Below are 26,328 nucleotides of genomic sequence, written 5' to 3'. Positions count from 1 at the left end.
ACAGCTTTGAGATTTAATTCATATATCATACACTTCATGCATTTAAACTGTACAATGAAACGGGTTTTAGTATACTGAGAGTTGTGCAACCATCACCACCATAGATTTTAGGGCATGTTTATCTCCCCAAAAAGAATTCCTCCCCATTTACTTTCTGTCTCTATAGACTTGCCTATTCTGGATATAGAAATCTTGGTATCAACTTCAGTAATTCCTGCCCCTAATCTCTCCCCACTCCAACAATAAATCGGTTACTTCATTATATTGATTCCTTACAGCAACAGGTCTCTCCTTTCCATGCTCATCACACTTTTAATTCAGGCACTCTCTTACCCAGTTCACTTACTTATTTACTTAGTGATTACTGACTTCTCTTTCCCATTCATCTTGTACAATGCTGTAAGAAACTCCTAAAACATTCAATGATTTCCCACTATACAGAGAATAAGTTCACACTTCTTAGTGTGGTACTCAAGATCCACCATATTCAACTCCATCCAAACCACCTTCCCATTCCCAGCCTCATCTCTCCCTCTTGCACCATTCATTCCATGCTTCAGTCACACTGGATTACATGAAAAGAGTGAGGCACAAGTGTCACATTTTATAGTTTCCTGGAAAATTTCTCAAGCTTGGCTTTCATATTGGATTTTTGTTTTTATACAAATCATACTGGCTTCTAAAAAGAGAATTTATATGCTAAAAGCCTTTCTAAAATTGGGATATAAAAAAACTAATTTTCAAAGACAATTGTATGGACTTTATCATCAAAAGGATATGGAAACTGAAGAAATCCTATTCAGCTGGTTGGAAAAGACCTTCGGGCAGGGACATAGCGCGACAGCTGGAGTCAGTATCAGCTCTCCCAACAAGCTCATGCCAGCCACGTCATCAGGGATGAAAAGCACTACTGGATGTCCTAGCACAGGATGGATTCTGATGCAGAGTAATTCAGATGTACCAAATTTTGGTCTACTGTCAAAAAACAGGTATGACAAATTTACTTTTTTTCCTCTGAAGAAATTATTTAAAAGAGTATTCAAAATTCCTTCTATAATCTCTAGCATATGTATAACCATAAAACCCACCATATCAGTTTTGTTGGAATAAGCAATTTGTGTCCCACTCAGGGAATCACAAGCAATAGAAAGAGTAGACAAATTAGCATTTCTGGAATAGTACCATGGCTCCTGCTTTTGCTGCCACTAATGGCAGTTTTATATTCTCAAAAATGTATTTCATCTACTAAAATTACTCTATGTTTCTGAGAAGTTTCTAAAACCATTCAAAGATCAGCATGATGAGAATGGAGTTTGGGGTGGAGGGGTGTCTCTAAATCACTAATGGCCTAAAACTTGCCTCGTGATATTCAGATGTCTGCTCTCACACATGCTATACTCTATACTGTCCCCTGAAGAAGTCTGAAATTACTGTTTGATAGGAGTAATGTGAAAAAATTAGGACATCTTTCTCTCCTAGAAAGAATCTAGTGAAATTTGGTATTTGCTTACTTTCCAACAGCTCTTTTCTAAACACAAAAGAAATATTAATGGATCTTTTACTCTCTTTCTAAATCAATCAAGTCACAAACATTGGCTCAGAGGCTTAAACTCTTTCAGTAAATCTATGATAATGAGCTGTCCACCTGTAAGGAATGTATGACACTAGAAGAGGACTAAAGAACGATAAGAGGTGAGGGTTTTGTTTCCTGCACATATTAAAGAATAAAAAATATTCTAATCTGAGGTGTAATTTTGGGCAAGAGTAAGAAAACAGACTAAAAAACCCTGGCAGTCTCCTCAAGCCTTAAGATCCTATGAATACCAGTGCTGATTCAGAGCATATAAATGAAGGCAGAAACTACTGAATAAAGAATAAATTGGGTGGACTTAAATATAAGTTAGTTTTTTTCTTGCTATAATTCATGTTCACTTTGGATTCTGTGGTAGTTGGATAGTATAGGAAGGCAAGGCAGAGGGTTCTGTTTATTCCCTATTATACACCACCTCTTCCACAGATTTTTTTTTTTTTTTGTAGCCTGAAGAAGGTGGAGATAGGGAGATGATTTTCAAACCTATGCAAAATGCTGATGTACAAACAATAATACATAAAGAATTCCTTTGTATTCACAGTATTTCTCTAGCCGAGTTCAAGTAACCTTTTAAATTCAGTCCTCTTCTCATGTCTACATGGGATTGGAATTAGTAGGGCATGTTTTGTTTCATTTATAGAAGAAAATAAGGCATGGAGAGGAGAAGGAATATGTCCTTGGATCAATCAGAATATATTCAAGGAGCTAGGAATAATAATAGTTTTCAATACAAATAGCTTAAAAGTTTGACTTCCACTTTCTTTCGGACATCTGGCACTAAGAAATGACAAGTGAGACCATTTTTCAATTTCTACCCACATTCATAATAATAGAGTAAAACATAGAGACAACAACGCTTTTCCCCTTCACCTCACATAATGCTGATAGTTCACGACAAGAGCAATTCCATTCGACAGGTTCAAAGTGGGTTCATTCTCTGCCCTGCAAAGCAAAGAAAAGCTAAGCTGTATCTCAAAGATTCTGAAACCAATTTCTGCCTGTTACAAATTTTGTTATATGATTACTACCACCCCCAGAGCTTACTGAAATTCAGTAACCAGTTACTCAAGGGAAAATGGCAATTTTTAAGTTCACCCACTTTAGTGAAAGGGAAAGACATGAAAAGTTTAGCTGAATCTATTTACTTATTAAAAGTTAATGTAGAAGAAAATGAAGGGATCTCAAAATATTAATTTCGAAGTGACTTTGGGTCAATAAACCAGACTGTGAACCTACTGGAAATAGGACAATAATGACAGAAAAGCTGTAGAGCCATGGCATAAACTTAAGCCATGGATTTAAGGCCTTACCCAAAGATTTCTGTAGAAAGGATTCCATTCACCTTTACACTGAAACTAAATCTAATCTGCAAAATAAATGGGTGTGTGAGATTCAACATGAACCAGGATAGAGATTAAAAACTTCTATACTCGATTCCTAAGTCACCTTTTTATATTGCCCTTTTTTTACTTGCACTGTTTCTAAACATAAGTAACACTTGTCTGTGTTCAAATTCTGCATCTTAACTATATTGAGTCCTACACTACAATTCCAAGTAGTCACAAATTATCAAGAAATCCTATTTTTTCATCTTCTGCTGTTCTCCCAATGTTTCTCTTTTCTCTCTTGTTAAAGGAATTATCCATTTTTCTTCTATTCCTTCCATTTTTTTCATACATGGAACATTCCATGCTTTCTTCTTTCCTTGCCCCATCTTACTTTATGTTCTCCCGCCACTTTACTTCACTGTTCTAATTATTTCTTAACTTCAACCTATATTTTTTTCTTTCTATATAACGTGATGGGTGATAAGGGACTCTAGGGCCATACTGTCTATATTCAAATCCTGGTTCCGCAAATTATTTTACTTCTGTACCATAGCTTCCCAAGCTATAAACTGGGGATGATGATGATAAAACCTACTTCATGAAGGATGTTATGAGGGTTGAATGACTTAGGAGAGCACTTAGAATAGTGACTGGCAAATAATAAGCACTAAACCCTGCTAAAGACAGAAAAAGTGGGAAGCTAATAAGAGAAAAAAAGGGGAAGTTATACAGCACACTTAACTGTGTGCGTCTTTATAAACATATCTAACTACAGATAATAATAAAAAGTTTTGCTCTAAGTTCAAAATATTTTATCAAAATGTCCTTATTTGCTCTTACCGTCACTTTAGAAAGGAGATAATCAGCAAGGTTTATTATCCAGGCTTAACAAAAAAATGAAACACAGAAGAGGGAAAAAAGGTACCCGAAGTAATACAGTACTACAGTAAAGAAGTGAAAATAAGAACCCAAAAGAAAACTCTCTAGATTCATGGGCTCTCAACTATGTCACATGACAAACAACAAGACTACCTTAGAATCACAGAAACCAAATCAATTCAATATTGAAAGTTGTAATCATTGTCATTAAAAGAAAGAGAATCAACCAGATCTTTCCAGGTTTTAGAGAGATCTTTTAAAAACATATGACTTAAACAAGCAAATCATTATTGTGCAAAAGAACAGCTTACCTTAGGGTGTACCATGACAATTTTTCGTAAAAAATTCTTTATAACCAGACTATCTGTCATCAAAGTTCTGGGCTTTTCATCAACCTGTAACAATACAAAACATCCACCACACACAAACGCATACACACAAACCCAAGAACACAAATTAATTAAATTACAGTATTTCTTCCTATAAAAATAACTACACCTCAGAAAGCTTTTCAGACATCCAAAGGGGAAACATCTTTGGGTCTGAGAATTGGACACAAAAGGGAATCTAACAGCTAACACTTCTTCGGTTAAAATACCTGTTTTGTGGAACTTCTGCAGACACATGAACAACGATCAGAGTAAAACCCGCAATCTCAAAATCACCTTTTGGAACAAATTTAAAAATAACTCAGACTGGAGCTGAGAAGAGTAACTCTATCTTAACTCTACCATCCTAATGGGAGTCAATCTGTATCAAGAATATGAGTGGAGTCAAAGGAGCAAATACTAAAAGGAACCTATTTTTGAATGTCAATTCCTTCTTCCAAACATTTATATTTAAAGGAAAAACTGTAAAACAAAAAGCTCAAAAGCCAAAAGACCTGTGTTCTAGCATTGGCTCCATAAAAATTACTTAAGTCACCTTGAAAAAAAAAAAAGCACTTAACTGCTCTGGACCTTATTTCCTAACATACAAAAGAAGGATAAAACTTACTCTTTTTACCTCATGGAACTGTTTTAAGGATCAAATAATAATCTGGAAGTATATGCTATACATGGTAACAATAATAGATACCACTTGTTAAATGCCCTCAATGTGGCAAGCATTGTGCAGGTGCTATATATACGCTGCCTCATAACAATCCTGGAAGCAGCTATTACTATCCCTTCTTTGTAGATTTAAAAAATAAACCAAAAAAACCACACACGGCTTAGGGAAGTTAAGCAACTTGTCTAAGGCCACTAAGCTATTCGGTGACAGAGCCTGAATTTGACCCTAAGTCTATCTAAAACCAGTTGTCCATGCTGTTTCCAACATACCCTGATACCTCTCTACAACTATAATAAGATTTACCATCCAATGAGGGCTTTCTCTATTCCAGGAATGGTGCTAAAGTATCTTACTTATATTACCTCGTTGACCCCTCACAAAAATCCTACTGGGTACATATAACCCACATTTTCTGGATGAAAAAAAGGGTTCTCAAAGAGGTTAAACAACTTACCCAAGGTTACCGTACCATTTGGTTCCCAAGCTTTAGTATTAACCACTTTCCTATACTGACTTTATTTAATAAAGTGTCCCTAAAACCAAAGTTAGGAGTCTCCCAGAAAATGGAGAAGTTCAGGGGAAGGAGAAGAAATAGAGTCAGAAATCAGTAAGTCCTTATTGGTGGCTCAGAGAATACAGAGCCATGTCCTAGGTACATATTAAAGAAAAAAAAATCCAACTTCAAAATCTCAAAAGAAAAACATGCAAATATCTAATAAAGAATAAATTATAATACTTTTTATAACTACACTGAAAAAGATCAAGAACTGTATAATGGGTGGGGATATTTAGAAAAAATATGAGAAAAAAATATTTTTTTCATTAGAAAATTCTGGAAGCCAATCTAGGATTATTCATACATGTAAATAGTGTTAATTAAATGGTAACTGCAACACACATATCATAGTCACATCCTTCATTTAAAAATTTTTATATTAAGATATTCAAATAGTAGAAAAGCAATGGTCTCTTAAAAGCATTTCCTGTACTTAACACTTCCAAAACTTCTTGGAACAGTTTCAAACTTCTGTAACCTTGGTGATTATAGGGTATATCATAGAAAGGGCTAATTATATCTAGCGATAAGGCAACCAAATAAGTGAAAGCTCCTTGAACAGCTACTAGAGAAGGGCTACAATTAATAATGATGAGAGCTACCATTTACTGAACACCTGCTACATGACAAGCAGTTTATCTGCAAGCAAGAAATACCTCCATTTTATTGATGAGGACAGTGAGACCAAGTAGGGTAATTAATTTGCCCAAGGTCACACATTGCTAGTTAAGTGGCAGAACTGGGATTCAAACCTAGATCTAACTCCAAAGCCCACATTCCACTATGCGATGTTGCTTCTCCAAAGAAAGGTCATTTTCTATGCTATATATAGCTAACTGAATCAAATATTATAATCCATCACTATTTTTTATGGATCCTGACAGGCAACGCTTATGTATGACTACTTAATACAGTATTTATTCACTCATAAAATACTTAATGTGGCTTATTATGTACCTGGGCCTACAGAGATAAACCAATCTCTGAATTTGAAGAGTTCACAGTTAAGTAGAAGAGAAATACAAATAAACAATTTGTATGACAATGTGAAAAGTTTTATGATTTAGATATATGAGATACTAAAGAAATACAAGAAGGACTGGCACCTAATCCAGATTGAGAAGATAGAGATCTAATAATGTCAGGTCAGCAGATAGTTAACACAAAGCAAGTAGCTTAAGATCTACTCAGAAATTATTGAGAGCAAAAGAGAGAAAGAAACAGAGAATCACAGTGACAGATACTGACTGACTACAAAGTCTTCTACAGTGTTTTATAATTGGGTGATAAAAACCCACCAGCCTGACATACCTACAGAAGCAGTGAATTTACTTAAGTGTTGTTAGGAAAGAATAGTGGTGCCAGGTGCCAGGTGCCAGCAATGGGCAGCAGAAACCACTATTGAATTGTATGTTTCAGCCCTGACCTTTAAATACAAGTCTAATTATATGATAGGATGTGGGAGCTGTTTTATATTTTGAAACATGAACTTATGCAGTCATGGACCTTATATGACATTCTATCCATGTTATCATTTAGTATTATGGCAAAAATATAAATATAAAAATGGATAAAGCTGTCAACATCTTGTAAAATCAAACTGTTATTGGAAGGACATGTTACCCAGCCTAATGGACCCCAAGATGAAGGACTGACTCAGCATACACACAAAACTTTGTGTCTCTCCTACATGAAGCTTTTTTCAGTCTTCTCAGGGATTAGCTCTTCTCACATGCCCAAAGCAGTGGATCATTTATTATAGCTTTTTCATGATCTCTCATTTACTAGCCTTTGCTATGAACCTTGCTACTTGACCCTTCTTCCCAACTGAGGTGTATATAATAAATCTTTCACAATCTCTTTTTCTCTTCTCACCCTCTTCATTCGAAAATCTTTTACATTGCTGCATCAGAGATAATGAGATGTAATGGAACAAATGCTTTCAGGAAATCCTTGTCCCTTTGAGGTTTTATTTTTCTTTTACGTCTTTCCATCCATCACCAGCTGACCATGGGGTACTAAGCTCACAGGTTTTCTCTGCACTCTGAGTGCAGACATCACCTTGGCTGACTTCTATATCCAAGTAGGTCACCAGTCTAAGCAACAACTTACTCTCACAATTCCCTGACCTCTTCAACTCCAATAAACTTGACTCCTACTCATTTCCAGCCACCTATTTCCATGGCCATAGCCTAGAATGATACTACTCTGGAAACCTTAAACTGACATGTCCCGCTCTTATGTGAAAAGAGGTATATACCAAGATGTTAACAGTGGCTACCTTAAGTCAAAATGTCTCAATGCTCACTTTGATTTTCCTGAGGGAAACACTGCTTTTGCTATAAGGGTAAAAAAATAAGAGAAACTTTATCACTCTAATGACAACTTCCTATTCTTTCGAGTCTCTGGATCTTTTATGCTCAGAAAATCTGGTTTTCAGCCTCATCAAGACCTCTAGATTTTGACTCCTTCCTACTGGGTTAAGGATCCTTCCTCTGTGCTACTACACTTACCTCTATCACAACACATATTACACTGTATTGTAATTATTTGTCTATCTTTTACTTTAGATTCTAAATTCCTTGGGATCGAGTCAACATGTTTTGGGACACTGCACCTTCAATATCTAGCATAGTAAGGCCAACTTGAACAAACACAGGCATCTAAATGAATGAATGAATGAATGACTACTGAAAGAGTGCTGATCAATGAGTACGACTTAGCTTCAAATTCTAATTCTGTCACTTAACTTTTGTATGACCTTCAGAGAGGCAGCCAAATTCTCTGAATCTCAGTTTTCTTAACTGTAAAATGGGGTGATAATCCTTGTCCTATCCACTTTATAGAGTTGTCAGGCTTAAATAATACATAGAAATGTTAGGTATAAGAATTATAGTTGTTTGTGCACACTGGCTAAAACACATGATCTCCTTTTCTAAAATGGCTTTCCTTGGTTCACTGAAATCAACTTTTTATTGCTATCTGACATTAAGTTTCAGAGCTGACTAAGCATTAATGGCTCCAGATTGTTGACCTTTCGGTTCTCCTAAAGAAGATAAGGCATGGCCGGGGATATCTGCTGTCCTGATACTGTACCCATTCCTTTCATTCTTTTAGAAGGAGCGTATAAATGTTCGAATATGGTGAAAGGCTTCCCAAGTGCTTCCTGGGAACATGTTTAAAGTACTCTAATTTTTCATGTCTCTACCAACTCAAAGGAAAGAAAGATAGAGAATTGTTAAAGGGATGGAAAACTCAAATGTTACTCTCATAAATCTGGGCTACAAATAAATCAATAAAAATCTTTAAACCAATCTAATAGAAATATATCCAAATATGGCATTGAGAATCCATTTTTATTTTTTTAGGTAGTCCAAATTTAAATAATGGCTTGTTTCAGTGGTTCTCAAATTTACCTGCACATTAGGAATCATCTGGAATTTTAAAAGTATTCCAAAGCCAGGCCACACCTATTATGAACTGAATTATGCCACGCAAAATTCATATGTGAAAGCCCTAGTCCCCCATGTGACTACATTTGGAGATAGGGCCTTAAGGATGTAATTATGGGTAAACAAGGTCAGAACAGTAAGGCCCCAATTTGATAGAGCTAGTGTCCTTATAAGAATAAGAAGAGATACCAAAAAGGTCTCTCCACATATGTACAGAGGAAAGGCCATCTGAGGAAAGAGTGACAAGGCACCTGGATCTTGGGACTTCTAGCCCCCAGAAGTATGAGAAAATACATTTGTTTTTTGAGGCACCCAATCTGTGGTATTTTTTTATGGCAGCCTGAGTAGACTAATCAAACATATTGGACCAATTAAATCACAACCTCTTGGAGTAGGACACAAACATCAGTGTTTTGGAAGCTTCCAGGTGATTTAAAAACTGCACAGGGAAGTTTGGGAACCAATGCCTTATTTCATTTCAATTTGAAACTGTCATGCACCTAGGCTTTTCTTTTCTTATTGTTATATTTGTACAAAAATCACAATCAAAACATCAGTAATTTGTAGAACCACAACAAAACCTACCTCGAAAATCATCTGGAAAGGTGTTACCCCTGATATGTCTTGAGAACAGCTGGCTTCCTTTGACGTCCCATTCAGCTTTATAGAGAATCCAGGCAGTACAGACTGCATTTCTGTGCAAGAAGAAATGGCAACAAAATAGAATAAGCAGTTTGGATAAGCACCAGAGTTTGTGGAACTGTTTATTAAACTGATGAGCCAAGAAGCTTTTTCCTTGATGAAAAGATTATCTGCAAAATTTAAAATATGACTGAAAATGGCTATGTATCAGCAAACTGCTTGAACATTTAGAATTACATTATGGGGGTAAGATATTTAATCTCATGTTTTCAATTTTTCACATTTGCTAAATCAATTTGTATCTTCAGTTAATTTCCACAAGGTCATATCCAATGCCAGAAATCTTCAGAGCTCATTGCTCTGGCTGATATTCTTGTATTTTTCAATAAATCAATTCATTATTAAATAAACACAAACCCAGTAAGTGAGCTTATTTAGAACCAAAAGCAGAAAAATTCAAGAACGACCTTCTCAGGCATTTACCTAATATAGTATATCTTTAATAAAGAAAAGCAAACTTGCTAATTTAATTTGTAAACTAACCACTTGGTATATTCACCTAATATAGTATGTCTTTAATAAGATAATCTTTAATAAAGAAAAGCAAACTTGCTAATTTAATTTGTAAACTAACCACTTGGTATATTCACATATTTTGACTCAACTACCTTTCCATAAAGTATCAGTGTGCCCTAGATCATCATCAAGGATAACCGCAAGGTATGCACCATTCTTATTCCTTTCTATAACCTAGAACTCATATTATAAAGGGGAAAAAAAAACAAATTTCCCATTTTATGAAATGCCATCTCTATTCCCCCTCTACACCAGTATTATAAAGGAGAACAACTTATGAAGAGATCTCAGTCTCTGCAAGTTCTACCTTGTAAATGAGGTTGACAATGTTGGTATTATACAAGAACCCAACTTTAAAGGTGTAATAACAATAAAATATAACCCCAAATAATAGCACGACTTTTTCCTAAAGCGTTCATGCTACATATCTAATAAAACTTTATCTCAAAAAGTATGGACATTACCAAGATCAAGCTCTGTCAATCTAAATGGGTAATATTTTTCTTGCTATTAGTTTGTTTTTCAAATACAATTCAGTCATAAAGCCCAGAATAATAGGGCAGCAAGGTTCTGCAACACTGAAGTTTAATGAATTTGGCACTGAACCAGGATGCCTTGTGTCAATCTTCAGTTTTACCACTGACCGACTTTCCGACCTTAGGTGACCCCCTTTTTCTGTGATTCGATTCCTTTCTGTGAAGAAAGAAAAAACTGTTCCTGGATCCTACTTCTCTTTTAAGTAGTATACAGTATAGAATGGAGAAAACAATTCTACTTCTGGGTATTTAACCAAAGAAAACAAAAACACTAATTTAAAAAGATATACGTACCCCCATGTTTACTGCTGCATTATTTACAATAGCCAAGACATGGAAACATGTCTAAGGGTCCTAAGTGTCCACTAACAGATGAATGAATAAAGAAAATGTGACATACACAATGGAACATTATTCAGCCATAAAAAAGAACAAAATCTTGCATTTGCAGCAACATGGATGGACCCTGGGGGCAAGGTCCTTGGACCTTAGGAAGCCTTTCACCATATTCGAAAAAAATTAGTCAGAGAAAACAAATGCCATATGATTTCACTTATATGTGGAATCTTAAAAAAATACTAAGCTTATAAATAGAGAACAGACTGGGTTTGGGTAAGGAAAATACAAGATGAGCTTAGAATATCCTAGAAATTAAAGATGTTATTAAAGATGATGGGAATAGAAGACAGGAGCTTGAAGGGATTTCCACCAACCAAATATGGGATGATAATATGTACAAGACCTATAAGAATAACTAAATAAATGGAGAGATGTTCCATGTCATGAATAGGAAGATTTTTCCCTTGTAATTAATAGTTTCAAAGTATCTCCCCACAAATTATGTATATATGCTATTCTTCATTATTAATTTTAGTATCCACTGATTTTCTAAGTCATTTATCCCTTTTGCATTTATTAATTGGCATATTACCATAAAAAAGAGCTTTCCTTTCTCCATGATTTATATCAGTGTAAAGTTATGCATTATTTTATTCAATGAGTTATAATCTCCTACTATCATTATAAAAATGTTAGTTCTTCTCAACTTGATCTATAGATCCGAAGAAACCAATCAAAACCCCAGCAAGTTATTTTGTGAATATTGCCGGACTGATTCTAAAGTTTATATGGAGAGGCAAAAGACCCAAAATAGCCAACTCAATGCTGAAGAAGAAAAATGTCAAGGACTAACACTACCTGACATCAAGACCTACTATAAAACTACAGTAATCAGGACAGTGTTCCATGACAAGGAACATCTCTCCACTTATTTAGTTATTCTTTAATATCTTTCATCAATTTTACAGTTTTCGTCTTGTACATATTATTTTTGCTTTATATCTAAGTATAATGTAAATGGCAATGTGTTAATTTAAAATTCCACTTGTTGGGAGTGGCTCCAATAGTGCAGTGGTTAGCACGTCTGCTTTATACGCAGAAGGTCCTGGGTTCCCACCCCAGATAGAGCCATGGACCATACCCCGGGTGCACCAGGCCCCAGGGGTGCCAGGCCCCAGGTGCATGCCATGAGCATGTGGGAGAAGACACCCTGCCTTCAGAGATCCAATTCTTAAGGGGAAACAGTAACATCCATAGGTCAGGGGTGGAAGTTGGGGGGGTGGGTATTAAAGAGGGGAAAAAAAATTCCACTTGTTCGTTGCTAGCATATAGGAATCCAATTGACTGTGTGTGTTAACCTTATATCCTGCAACTCTGCTATAATCACTTATTAGTCCATAGAAAAAATTTAACCAGTTTGTCAATTTCTGCAAAAGCCTGCTGATATTATGATTGTGTTGAGTCTATAGATCAATTTGGGAAGAACAGAAATCTCAGCAATATGGAATCTTCCAATCTATGCCACGGCTTATCTCTCCATTTAGTGTTTAATTTCTCTTAGCAATGTTTTATAGTTTTCAGCATAGAGATCTTCTACGTTTTACATTAAATATATCCCTAAGTGTTTCATGTTTTTTGATGCTATTACAAACAGAACTGTTTTTAAAATTTCTAATTGTTTGCTGCTGGTATATAAAAAATAAATATTTTTAGTATACTGACTTTATATCCTGTAACTTTGATAAATTCATATATTTCTTCTAATAATTATTTTGCAGAGTGCCTAGGACTTTGTACATAAACAATCATGTCATTTACAAATGACAGCTTTACTTCTGTCTTTCCAAACTCCATGCCTTTTATTTCTTTTTCTTGCCCTATTACACTGGCTAGGGCCTTCACCATGATTTTTAAATGATATTTTAAAAGACTTCTTAGGAATTAAGACAATGCTTACTCTAACTGAAAAACATAAGATATACTATGCAAAATGATACTTATGTAAAACATATAGGTACAGCGACAGAAAAAAAATGACGTAGATGATAGAGGCTCTGTTCATCCCTCTAGCAACCAAATAAAAGCTGTGACGGAAACAAGGAGCAGTGAGGAAAAATCGCCTGGGATCTAGAGAAACAAGCCATACAACTAGGGAGAAGTCAAAGAAAACACCCTGCAATGACAGAAGGTTGGACGGGGTGAGGACGCGGGGCTGCCCAGTATTGAGCAGCTGAGTGAGACGGTGGCTGCATATGTGAGTGGATTTTCACGGTAACGGACCTGCTCACTCTGAGCACCAGTGCCCATTCGGCTGCGTGCAGCGGGTACCAGGGACTTACAGGGAGACATTGTCGGAGTGAGGGCCAGGGGAGACTCGCTCTGTACAGAAGTGTTGGCGGTCTCCACTGTTCCCTGTTGAGCCCTTTTCCACTGTCAGTGCACTAGATACGGTGCCACCATAGCCGAGATGTCATCAAACTGGATAGCAGAGGTCACTCCAACCAGATGATTCCCTGAAACTCCACCTCCCCCAACTCGCAGCCTCACCCAAGCCACATCCAAGTATATCCTCAGTGAGTCAGGTGCTCCTTGCTGAGACTCACACTGGAGGCACCTTCGGTTTCTGTTGTGGCCTTTTAAGACAACTATGAGTACAGCAACTGTGGATCATTTGCTGAATCTCAACAGGTGGCCCTGCTGGGGTAGAGACTTGGGCTAAGTTTGGCCTGCAGCTGAACCCCTCTCAGGACTGTGCCACTGACACCTACTTCACATATCCACACTAATAAGACCAGGAGACTTAGGAGCTTTGCTTAGTACATAGAAACAGACACGGAAAGGTAGTCAAAATGGGAAGACAAAGAAGCAGAAACCATATGAAAGAACAGAACAGAGATCCAGATATAATGAAGTCAAGTAATCTAACAGATGCAGAGTTCAAAACACTGGTTATAAAGATGCTCAATGAACTTCTGGGAGCTGTAGATAAATTCAGTGAGAACTTCAAAAAAGAGATAAAAATATAAAAATGGAAATGGAAATTATAAAAGAGAACCAGTCTGAAATGAAGAACATGTTATCTGAGATGAGAAGTATATTAAATGGAATAAACAAATGAATAAAGAAGAGATCAAAAGCCCGATCTAGAGGACAAGAAAGCAAATCAGGACACTCAATCAGAATGGCAAGAAAAAAGATGCCAAGACTATAAAAATAATTTAAGGAGGATATGGGACACTATTAAGGCTCCAAATATTCATCTGATAGGTGTAACTGAAGAAAATCAAGATGTCGAACAGCTGTTTGAAGAAACAATGATGGAAAACTTCCCAATCTGTGTAAGGAAATGGACATAAAACTCCCAGAAGCTCAGAGAATTCTCAAAATCATGGATCCAAAGAGGCCCACACCAAGACACATCATAATTAAAATGCCAAAGGTTAAATACAAAGAAAGAATATTAAAAGCAGCAAGAGATAAACAGATAGTTACTTATAATGGAACACCCATAAGACTGGCAGCTGATTTCTCTAAAGAAACTATGCAGGACAGAAGGGCTTGGCAAAAAATATTCGACAGGATGAAGACCCAGGATCTACAACCAAGAATAATTTATCCAGCAAAGCTATCATTTAGAGTTGAAGGACAGATAAAGAGCTTCCCAGACAAAAATAAGCTAAAGGAATTCATCACCACCAAGCCAGTATTACAGCAAATGTTGGAGAGACTTCTTTAAGAAGAAAAAACATGTATTAAAAATAAGAATAAAGAATGGTAACAACTACATTCCTATCGATAAGTACTTTAAATGGAAAAGAATTAAGTGCTCCAACCAAAAGACAGAGTGGCTGAAAGGAGAAGAAAACAAGACCCCTACATATGAAAAGGAAGGGGATGGGAAAAGATACTGCTTTGATAGACCTGGAAGGTATTTAAGTCAGACAGAGAAAGATAAACACTGTATGATTTCATTTATATGCAGAATCTAAGGAACAAAAAGAACAAAGTAATCAAAAACAGACTCACAAATATAGTGGACAATTTGGTGTCAGACAGAGGGGAGTTTGGGGGGCTGGGAGAATGGGGTGAAGGGTTAAAGTAGTACAAATTAGTAGATGATGGATGGTCACAGGGATGGGGAGCATAGCATAGGGAATGCAGTTAGCATTAATACATTGGCTAGATGGAGGGGCAGGGGAGGGAGCATGCAATTGGGGGGATCATTTTATGAACTATATAGATGTCTAACCAATGTACTGTATACTTGAAACTAAATAAACAATAATTTTAAAAAAATATATAGGTACAGAAAAAAAGACTAAGAAAAAATATTAAAATGTTAATAGTTATTATCTATAGTATAATGTATTTGTTTTGTTATTCTTTGTTAATATCATGCATATAAAATACCTCACAATCAAAAAATAATTTTTCAATGCTCATAAAGTAATTAAATATTCAAATAAAACTTAGATTTGATGTATCAAATACAGTCAAGTCTACTTTAAAAAGTAAAATTCCTGCCAACTGTCAGGCTATGCATTATACATTCTATCTAGCAGTTAATATGCAAAGAAATTATTCCTTTTTGAGTGGGAATAAAAAGTATGGTAGAAATGAAAGTGTCTTCTTTCCTGTTATGATTTTTTTCAATAACTAAAGAGAACTGATACCGTCTAGTTTTCTGTTAGCTTCTCCCAAACAAGTGATTTATATTCAAGAAATCCTTTCAGAAAGTTTGGAATAAAATGGAGAAACTTTAGTTCGAATCCGGCCTGAGTAAAACTAAACGTTATTATTATTAACAACAAGTAATATTTATTAAGCATTTCCTATGTGTTGGGCACACTAACACCTCATAATGTTACCTAACTAAATTTGTATAACTCTAGGTAGGAATTCTATTATTATTCCCATTTTTTACAACTCACACTGTTCAACTCATGATGTTCAAATGTTACATAATATGTAAAAGTTGAGGTTCAAGCATAGGGCTGACTGCTTTTAAAGCCTGTGTTTTTAATCACTATATATACTTATTTGTTGTGAAATAAATTCTAAGACTGTAAGTAACAGTATAGACATTCGGTTTTTATTGTTTTATTCTCTTTGGAAAAGAACATCATCACATAAATAGCTGTTGTTTAAAGAACATTTTAGATATTATTCTAATTCTTCAAGACCCTCCACACTGATATTCTTGTATCAGTAGAGTATTAGAAGAAAATGAGACTTAGGAAATCATTACATTAGACTTATCATTCCATAGCTAATTGTGCATCTTGAAACATAATGGCATTACAAAAGTGAAAATGAATCTGTTATTTGTACATCATGGTGTCAAGCCTAAAATACAGCTTGCACAGTATCTTAGCCTGTTTGGGCTGCTATAACAAAATACCACAGACTGGGTGGCTTATAAACAACAAAAATTACAATTCTGGAAGCTAGAAAGGGTACCAGGATGGTCAGGTTCTGGACCCTCTTTTGGGTTGTAGACTTCTCACTGTATCCTCATGTGGCAGAAGGACCTAGGTAGGGAGCTCTGTGGAGAGTCTTTTACAAGGGCACTAATCCCACTCATGAGGGCTCCACCCTTATGACCTAAGCACCTCCCAAAGGTCCCATCTCCTAAAACTATCGTATTGGTCATTAGGATTTCACCATTTGAATTTTGGGGGTATATAAAAAGTAAAACAAAAGTAAAAAAAGGACACAGTATGAGTTCCTAACCACTACAATATACTGCTATTCATAACGGGGCAAAAAAGAAAGAACCTAAATGCATAAAAATGTCAAAATGGTTAATTAATTTATGATACGTCTTCTTACAATTTATCCATTAAAAATAATGACTAGAAGACTATATCACAACATGAAAAATGCTTATATGTCAAGTGAAAAATAGTAGGACAGAATTGTGTTATCTATTGTGATTACAGCTGTATTAGAAATACATGGGGGGAAGTCTGAAAAAAATATAATAAAATGTCATAGCACACAGCTAATGGCTGAATTTATTCTAAACTTCACCTTAAAGTTTGTCCCTAAAGACATGGAGGAAGTTCAGAAAAAAAAGAAGGTACAGAGAGTAAATACTTAGAAAAAGCTTCGAATAAATATCAATTTAAAACTACATGCCATTTCATTAACTAGTAAATTAACTAGTAAATGCAAATCAAAACGACAATAAGATACCACTTCACACCTGTTAGAATGGCTCTCATCAACAGGACAAGTGTTGGAGAGATTGTGGGGAAAAAGGAACCCTCATACACTGCTGGTGGGAATGTAAACTGGTACAGCCACTATGGAAAACAGTATGGAGGGTCCTCAAAATACTAAGAATAGAATTATCATATGACCCAAAAAACTTGAAAACATTTATCCGCAAAGATATATGCACCCTGGTGTTCACTGCAGCATTATTCACAGTGGCCAAGACATGGAAACAACCAAAGTGTCCTTTGATAGATGATTGGATAAAGAAGATGTCACACATATATACAATGGAATATTACTCAGCCATAAGAAAAGATGAAATACTGCCATTTGTGACAGCATGGATGATTCCTGAGGTTGTCATGCTAAAAGAAATAAGTCAGACAGAAAAAGTTGAGTACTATATGATTTCACTCGTATGTGGTATATAAAACTGAAAGCAACAAACGAACATGACAAACAGAGACTCATAGATATGGACAGTGGATTTGTAGTTACCAGAATGAAGGGTGGGGATAGGGTGGGGGAGAGAGGTAGGTAGGGATAAAGAGGGTCAAATATTTGGTGGCAGAAGGAAATTTAATTTTGGGTAGTGAACACACAATACAGTATACATATGACGTATTCCTGAACTGTGCACTTGAAATCTATTTGATTTTATTAACCAATGCACCTCAATAATTTTAATAAAAAATAAAATCCCACCCAAAATACCATTTCATTAACTAGTAAATTGGCTAAAATATTAAGTAATTGAAATTCCCAATGCTAGCAAAATACGAGAAGTTTCTTATACTTTATCTTTATATACAAATGCTACCTTTACATGACTTTTAAAAAGCAATTTTAAGAGCATAAAAATATCCAGACTTTGATCAAGTTACTTCTACTTCAAGAAATTAGTCCAAAATTTTTCAGTTAAGTAAAAACCTACATGCATTAAGATATTCATCTCAGTAATTAGCACTGAGAACTATGTACTCAGAATAACCACTGTGCTACATGCATTATGTGTACTACCTCATTTAATCTTTGAAACATCTTTATGAGGTAAGTACTTTAAAAAAAATCAAGCAGCTTGCTCAAGGGCATAAAATATGAGTTCCTAATCACTACAATATACAGCTATTAAAAATAATACAGGAAAAAGAGACAAACCTAAATGCCTAAAAATGTTAAAATAGTTCATTAATGTATGATACATCTTCTTATGGACAACTTATTCATTAAAAATGACTAGAAGACTGTCATAACATAAAAAATGCTTACATGTTAAGTAAAAAAAAAGGACAAAATTGTGTATATATTGTGATTACAGTTGTATGTATTAAAAACACATGGAGAAAGCCTGAAAAGAATATAATAAATGCCAATATTTATTGCATAGGTAGTGTTTTCCTTTTCTCTACTTTTCTAAAGTGGGCTCTACTGCTTCCATGACAAAAAGTTCCACTTAAAAATAATTTTTCTGATGGTGGCAAAAGTTGAGATCTGGCTGTTTTGTTTTTTCCTGAGACTCATCAAACCATAACTATTTGGGCTTGCTTGACCTCCCTCTTGTCCTTTAACACAGTCTTACAATAATGCTTACAGTTTATGTACCAGCAAATGAAGTGTTAATACCAATGCATTTTAAAGAATGAGGCTAATTAAGCTAAAAATGAAAGGTTCTTTGGTTGGCTCTGTGGCTTGATGTTATTAGTTAAATTGGCTAATTATTTCCACATTATACAACCCAGACATGCTTTAGTGAAGGAACTAGAAAGCAGGGCATTTTAATGGAAGATCAGCAATCTTTTAGAAATGTGTCAAATCCTTATTCACTCCCTCAAGAGGTGGAGACCAGAAGTCACTGCTGCATATTCAGTGGTCTCACCTAGCTAAACAAGCTGGTTAGCAAAGGTGTGGTCACTCAACTCTCTAACAAAAGAATATGCATCTGAGCCTCATACTGCCACTGGTTCTCAAACAAAAATGACATAGACTGAGAATGGGCAGAGAAAACTTGATGATTTTCCAAGTGTACATCTGCCTCTTCACACAATGGCAACAACTGAACCACCAAATGTGATACAGCCTATAGATTTCTTCAACTTGTGTGAGAGTGAAGTGAGGAGTTGTCAAAGGAAGAGAAATTAGTATCTGTTCATTCACTGAACGTAAATAGTGATGATTATCTGAAAAGCTAATATAGTAGGCAAACCTCTAGCAAAACAGTATAATTGAAAACTAGACCGAAATACTGTGGAATAGTGGTTAAAACACAGTCTCTGGAGTCAGTCTGTCCAGGTTCCTATCTGACTCAACCACTTACTAAATTTGTGACTTTGAACAAGTTAAAATTTTGGGATTTAAAATGAAATATTCGCTATTATTGTTATCATCACTACCATCGAGAAAAAGAGAAGACACAAAAACATAAACCCCAAAGAGATAAGGGTACACATATTTTAAAATCATAAACAGTACTATAAATAACTTCACATCAATTAATTTGAAAACTAAGATAAAATGCCTAATACATAATAGGTGCTCAATAAATATATACTGGATGAATGAATTAAAGGGAATGAGGTATAATTTGTATGTTTGTAATTTTTTAAAAGAAATATACATATCCCCAGAATTGACTCTGGGAGAAATAGAAAACTTAAACCAAGCATCATTAAAAAACATAAAGTTGGTTATCAAAAATATTTCTTTCTTCGCCTCTCCCACTCCAAATACAAGGTTCAAATTATTTTTTTTCAGGTTAGACTTACCAAACCTTCAAAGAACAGAAAAAAAATCAGGAACAGAAATGGATAAACCTACCCAACTCATTGTATAAAGCTAGCATAATCTCAATCCCAAAACAAGGCAAAGACAATTTAAACCAATTTCACTAGAAACATAGATGCAAAAATTAAATCCAGGATATATAAAAATTCTACAATCAAATTGTGATACAAGAGCAGGATATTTTATCAGAAAATCTATCAGCATAGCTCATCAAATTAATAGATTAAAGATTTAAAAAATGATATAATCCTAAAAGATGTAGAAAAAGCTCTTTACAAAACACAATACTCACTTATAATAAACACTATTGGCAAATTAAGAATGAGAGAGAAATTCCTTAACTTGACAAGGAGCAAACACCAAAAAACTGTACTAAAAGTTATACTTAATGGTAGAATTTTAAGTAATCCCAGTAAAGGAAGGCAAGACACAGATGCCTAATATCACCCTGCTCTTCTAACCAATAATAGTACTGTTCCAGCCAATGCAATATGACAAAGAAAAGAAGCCATACAAGGAATGAATAAGAAAAGACAAAACTGTCATAATTTAAAGATGTTCTGATTGCCTATACAGAGGATCTAAGAGAATCTACAGATAAACTATCAAAATTATGTGTCCAACTCAGTAAGGTTGGGAAAAAAAAAGAAATACTACTCACAGTAGTGACAAAAACTGTAAGACACTAGGAATAAATATAACAAAACTTATTTTACTAGTTAAATTATGTCAATAAATTTAATTAATGAGAAGATATTTTAAAAGATTAAAAATTAATTAAAATAACATGAAGAGATAAAAAAGAAACAGCGAAATAAACAGAGACCTATAAATATGACTTTTTTCATATTCCCCCATCTCATCATTCTCTTCTACCCTTTCTTCTTTTCTTCATTAGAGTAAGGACATGGCAGGAAGTAGCTTCTAGACCTGGGCAAAGACAAACTAAATCCATCACATTTCACCAGACACTTTTTTTTGGCTTCTCCATTTTTTTCATGATAAAAGTAGTTCTACATAAATGGATAAGCATATAAAGTGGTATATAAGTGGAGTTCTACATAAATGGATAAGTATGTGATGCAGAATAGTAGTACATATGTTAATATAAAGTAATGAGAATTTTTAAACACAAGAATTTATCTTAATGGGTATCATCCTTCAAAGTACAGAAGATTATTCTACCTGACAGAGGAGCTCCAATCTGGTCTGAGGTGTTTTATTCTAATAAGCAATCAGGAGGAATATTCAGCTATATTTAAATTAACATATAATAATTCTATACTATAAAAAGCAGAATTAACAAAAAATTCAATTAGATTAGATAATGGAGAAAAAAATGGAGAAGCCAAAAAAAAGCCAAAAGTTAGTATCACTGAAAGGAATGGAAATAGTACACAGAAAATTAGTTTTCAAGAAAATGAATCCTATTTTAGACATGTTGCACATGATTTTCCAGAGGAACTCTCAAATAGAATAGTCTAATTGACAATCAAAGCCAGAAACATGTTAGTGATAAAAAGGAAAAAAAGTCTCATCACCATTGAAATGATAGTTAAAGCCTTAAAAGTAGAAAAGTATTTGAAGTAAATATAGAATAATGATACAGAATGCAGGGAAGAAAGGCATATTAGTGACTGAACTTAGGGAATATCTTCTAAGTTACCAAATAAGCACCTTGAACATACATACCTCCATTATAGTACTTACCACATTGTATTTTATTTTCAAAGCTACTTCTCCCTATGACTGCCTTGCGACAAGGTAGATGTTCAATAAAGGTATACTGGATAAAAGTATAAACAGTTAGGGACCAGAGAAGAAAGAAAACAAAAAGAGAATATAAACCATTAGGTAGGAAAATAGGAAGGTTATCTTCTTTATTATTGGTCCAGCATAAATAAAACACCCAGAAATATGAGCCTGTTTGTATAGGAATTACTCTGAAGTATTCCAGATCCAGAGAAAAAGAACCTTGAGATAACCCTGATGAAACAGATTGAAGTCTAAAGAAAACTGAAGTTGGATGGGTCTACAACAGTACAGGCCCCCTCAAGAGCTGTCAGACCTTACTTTATGCCCTAAGAGAAATCAACTGAGCAATGAAGGAGACAACATAGTTAACAAACTCAATTCAGAGGCATACTATTTTGTATAGATATATAATTCTTTAGCATCTGAAAATCCAATCATTAATGATCAGCTACCAGAGACTTCCTGATGAAGCTAATTAAAGAGGATAAAGATTTGTGAATGGACCGATTCAAAGCAGTTTGCTAATAATGTTACAGGAATGCTAAATAAATAACAATAATAATAAAAGCATAATGAATGATGCATAAACCAGAAAGCTAAGGAATTCAAATACTAGTTTTGGACAATTTCCTTTGTGAGCGTCACAGTTAATTTTTGTTACTAACTAGTAGGAATAAATAGCCTTATTGAATGGAAGCTGGTAGTATTAAGAGTCCTAACAGCTGGGAAGGAAACAGCTAAAGTTGGCTACTAAATGTAACTATGAGCAAATGACTTAATTTTTATTGCGTACTTAATGTGCAGTACTTCCTTCTGTACAAAAGCCACCTCTCCTTTATCATAAGACTATAAAAATAGATTAAATATGAAAAAAAAATGCTCTGAGCTTTTAAAATAACAGTTAAATTAAAACCAAGTCACCATGATACAAACTGTCTAAAGTCTGTATTAGCATAATAAATAGGTGGTTATTCCATAAACTATACTCAATACCTTCTCTCTAGTATTAACAATGATAATCAAACCATTCCCTTGTATTTGCATGGCTTTCGCTTTCTTCAAAGCACTTTCACAAATATTAATCAAAGAAGTAGCATTATGTTCCATCTGACCACTGATTATACAGGCATGTTAAATATAGGTTTATGTTGCAAGAAATATTCCCATCTCTTTCCTAGTGCTAATAACATACTCTCTTTCTTTCAAAGCGCCTTCACACAAATTAACTGAAGCAGTGGCATTAGGAATGATTTTTCCATTCTTTGCATCATGGCAAGGGCATAATTCAAAAAAGAAGAAAACTAAATATTGATAAATACACTAAATGATTTTGAAGCAGTAAACTCATGATTCTTAAAGCTGGATTCAGACTTCCCAAAAGTCCCACAATCAGAGCAAACTTTCCAGGACAATAAGCTGATTCTCTCTTTCTTCCAGGCATAAGCTCTGGGAGGAAGAATTAAGTGATTAAGATATCTTACATATAGACATAAGGGGAGAAACCAAATATATCTTGTTCACCAATTTAACTCCTCTGTACCAAGCATACTGTTCAATGGATAGTAAATGCTCAATAAATCATGTGATTATTTTTATAAGGAGAACATTCTACCCAAGCTCCCACAGAATTTCTATTATGGAGCTAAGAACAAAATCTCAATTTATTTTTTGTTTTATTACTTTTCCTTCACAATTACTGCTTTTAAATGTGTGCACACCAAGCAGAATCTAAACAAAATTCAGATTACAGAACAAAAAGCTGAGGTCTATTAAGAATCTAAGCTATAGACAGCTGGAAGGTAGATTCCAAGAGCCAAAACAATTTCAGAGCCAAAGGGGGATACACTTGATGACCCTTAATTTAGCAAGCACTTTTAAATCCCTATGCTTAAAGATTACTTCAAAAAAGAAATTTCAAATGGTAGAACTATTTCCTATATGTTTATGTCTTTAGAGCCATTCATCTTGTGAGTTTTTTCTTTTTCTTTGACATGACCAAGATAAAGGAAGGTAATTTGGTTTATGCAGTAACTAAGTTGATGAAAAATTGGGTACAAATTAAATTTTAATTGGTTGTACTTTAAAAAGCCCTAAGAAACCTTACTATTTAAAAAAGTCCAATGGTAATACGCTTCATAACATCTGTACACTTTCTAATGTAGCTTTTTTGTTTCCATATTTAATACATACCATATTATCTTAAAGCAATAACAAATATAAGTTTAAAAAGAAGCCACCACAATCTACTTATGTTCCAGATTTAGTTGGGGAAAATTTCTTTTAAAATTTATTTTGAAAGAAGTGAAGGGTTAAAGAAGTACAAATTAGTAGCTGAAAGATGGTCAGGGGGATGGGGAGCACAGCACAGGGAATGCAGTCAGCAGTAATGTAATAGCTATGTGCAAAGCCAGAAGAGAGTAATCAGGGGGATCATTTCATAAACTATATAAACGTCTAACCAATGTACTGTATACTTGAAACTAATAAAATAAAATGCTAAAAAACTATTTTGTAAAGTTTGTAAATTAATCACTCGTTAGGAAAAGATAGCCCCATTGGATGATGTTTACAAACCATACAACCGTAGAAGATAAAAATGAAAGCACAACAGTTCTCAGATCGTTTTAGTCTCCTTAAAATAAATGCATGTCCTTCAGCTTTAAATCATTCTGAGGTCAAAGGAAAAAAGAACTTCTAAAACCAAGGTCACTGAAAGCTCCTAAATTATACCAACTTTGGCATGTTGAAAACAGTATTAACACTAGCCAAAATCATTTATGGTAAAAGCGTTATCCACACATTTCTTTGAGGTAGACAGGAACAAATACTTTATTAAAAGTTTTGTTTTATATCTAAGTAAATTTTGCCTGAGGTTGTATAGAGAGTATTCAGAGAAGCAATAGTGATCTAGGTATCGTGTCCATTCCTGTATCTACACAACGTTAAAGATCATCTTTCAGTAGGATTGCCAGATAAAATATTGCATGGAACATACTTATACTAAAAAATCATTCATTGATTGTCTGAAATTCAATTTAAGTGGGTGTTCTGTTATTCTCCCCTAAATCTGGCAACCCTACCTTTCAGTGTAAGTCTGTTTCAGAAAATACCAAATTCATTACCAGGAAGAGATTTAGTCTCGTGGAAGTTGGGTAATTCTTTACCTTTTAGGAACATCTCGCAGACCAGACCTCCACAAATGCTTCCTGCAGAAGAAACTGAAAGAAACAGAATACAAAGATTATCACAAATAAAACAATTAAATGGATTTTATCTAAAGAATCAAATGGGAGCCTGAAAACACAGCTTATAGATATAAAACATAAAAAAGGTGACCACTACTAGTGAGTTCAGTAAAAATGGAGGCACCAAAAATATGTTATGAGGCCACAATGACTATTTTGGGGCAGAGAAACTTCTTAGAGATGAAATCAAATAGCCCAGGTCTTTTGACCTATATTCAACACCAGAACTACCTCTTTGGATATTACTATTCCTGATAGAAAAGGATTATAGGAAGAATTCAAAATGTAGCTAGTAACCAGAGTATATCATGCCAATAACCCATGTTCTAGTATAAAATTTAAAAATTTGGCCCTTCTTTTAACCAATTTACTATTTAGTAGAAAATACTAGACTATCAAGTAAGAATTCTCTGTACCTAGAGTTCTAAATCTAACCATTAGAACATTTACCGCAATAATTCCTCAGGGGAAGAGGGTAAAGAAGGAGCAGGTATCTAAGGGAAAAAAGTTCAGAACCACCTAGAGGCCTTTTTCCAAATTGAACATGCCTTTCCCCTAAGCGATGTGACCCCCAATAGTTAAGAATCTAAGTATCACTGCCACAGGAACCAATGGAAATGTGTCGATCCATCAAGCAATGTGTATTCTTCAGGCAGGGAAAAAAGGTTAAGAATCACTGAAATAGTGAGAGGCAACACCATTCTCTAAATGTGCACTTTCCAATACAGCAGCCACTAGCTATGGCTATTTAATATTAGCTAAATTAAATGAAATGAAAATTTCAGTTCCTCAGCCACATGAGCCATATTTTAAGTGCTCAATAGCCAAGTGTGGCTAATGGCTACTGTACTGAATAGCACAGATATAGAACATTTCCATCAATGCAAGAAGTTCTATTAGATAGCAGTGCCCTAGATCTCCAGATTTTGAATGATTCTGGATAAATGATACATACTTCAAAATGCCTAAGCATAAATAGCATAGACCATTAAATAAAAGAGAATCATCTTTTTATTCTTAGTGTTCCTCATAGGCATATACTAGTTCTAGCTTAAAGGAGAGTGGGTCATCGGGATAGGGACAGCAGGTGGTGGCAGGCCTACATTAGTGATATGAGGAGCTAGAACATAAACAAGAAAACAAAATCTGTATGTCTTGCATACGTCACACTATTTCCCCTAACACTCTTTCTTAGTTTCAATAAGTACCATGTTAACAGTTGTTGAAAATGGGTCACTTTTGGTGAATGTGCTAAAGGAGAGCAATCATCCCACCTGCTCCAAACCCCATCCAGCCTCCAATTTTCAGCTATACTTCTAAGGTTTCTGTATTAAAGTAATAAAGTGCTATCCTTCAGCTGCAAAGATGATGGA

General features: G+C 34.8%; 1 protein-coding gene and 1 long non-coding RNA gene across 2 annotated transcripts in view; one reads left to right on the top strand and one right to left on the bottom strand.

Annotated features, from left to right (window-relative positions):
• The window catches only part of CUNH11orf80 (chromosome unknown C11orf80 homolog), a 59,827-nt gene that overhangs the window by 29,018 nt on the left and 4,481 nt on the right, over positions 1–26,328 (bottom strand). The window contains exons 3-8 of the mRNA XM_023535735.1: positions 24,875–24,928; positions 9,445–9,554; positions 4,110–4,193; positions 2,902–2,957; positions 2,462–2,533; positions 780–972 (exon numbers count right to left, since the gene is read on the bottom strand). Coding sequence (XP_023391503.1) covers positions 780–972; positions 2,462–2,533; positions 2,902–2,957; positions 4,110–4,193; positions 9,445–9,554; positions 24,875–24,928 — 569 coding nt within the window. The remainder of the gene's footprint in view (positions 1–779; positions 973–2,461; positions 2,534–2,901; positions 2,958–4,109; positions 4,194–9,444; positions 9,555–24,874; positions 24,929–26,328) is intronic.
• LOC111744951 lies at positions 13,047–25,831 on the top strand. Its single transcript, XR_002782403.1, has 3 exons — positions 13,047–13,140; positions 17,023–17,034; positions 25,818–25,831. It is a non-coding gene; the product is annotated as an uncharacterized LOC111744951 (long non-coding RNA).

This window comes from Pteropus vampyrus, unplaced genomic scaffold (assembly GCF_000151845.1).
Source record: "Pteropus vampyrus isolate Shadow unplaced genomic scaffold, Pvam_2.0 Scaffold144, whole genome shotgun sequence".
NCBI classification, from domain to species: domain Eukaryota; kingdom Metazoa; phylum Chordata; class Mammalia; order Chiroptera; family Pteropodidae; genus Pteropus; species Pteropus vampyrus.
The sequence above is the reverse complement of the archived record's forward strand: the minus strand, read 5'-3'. Positions and strand labels throughout refer to the sequence as shown.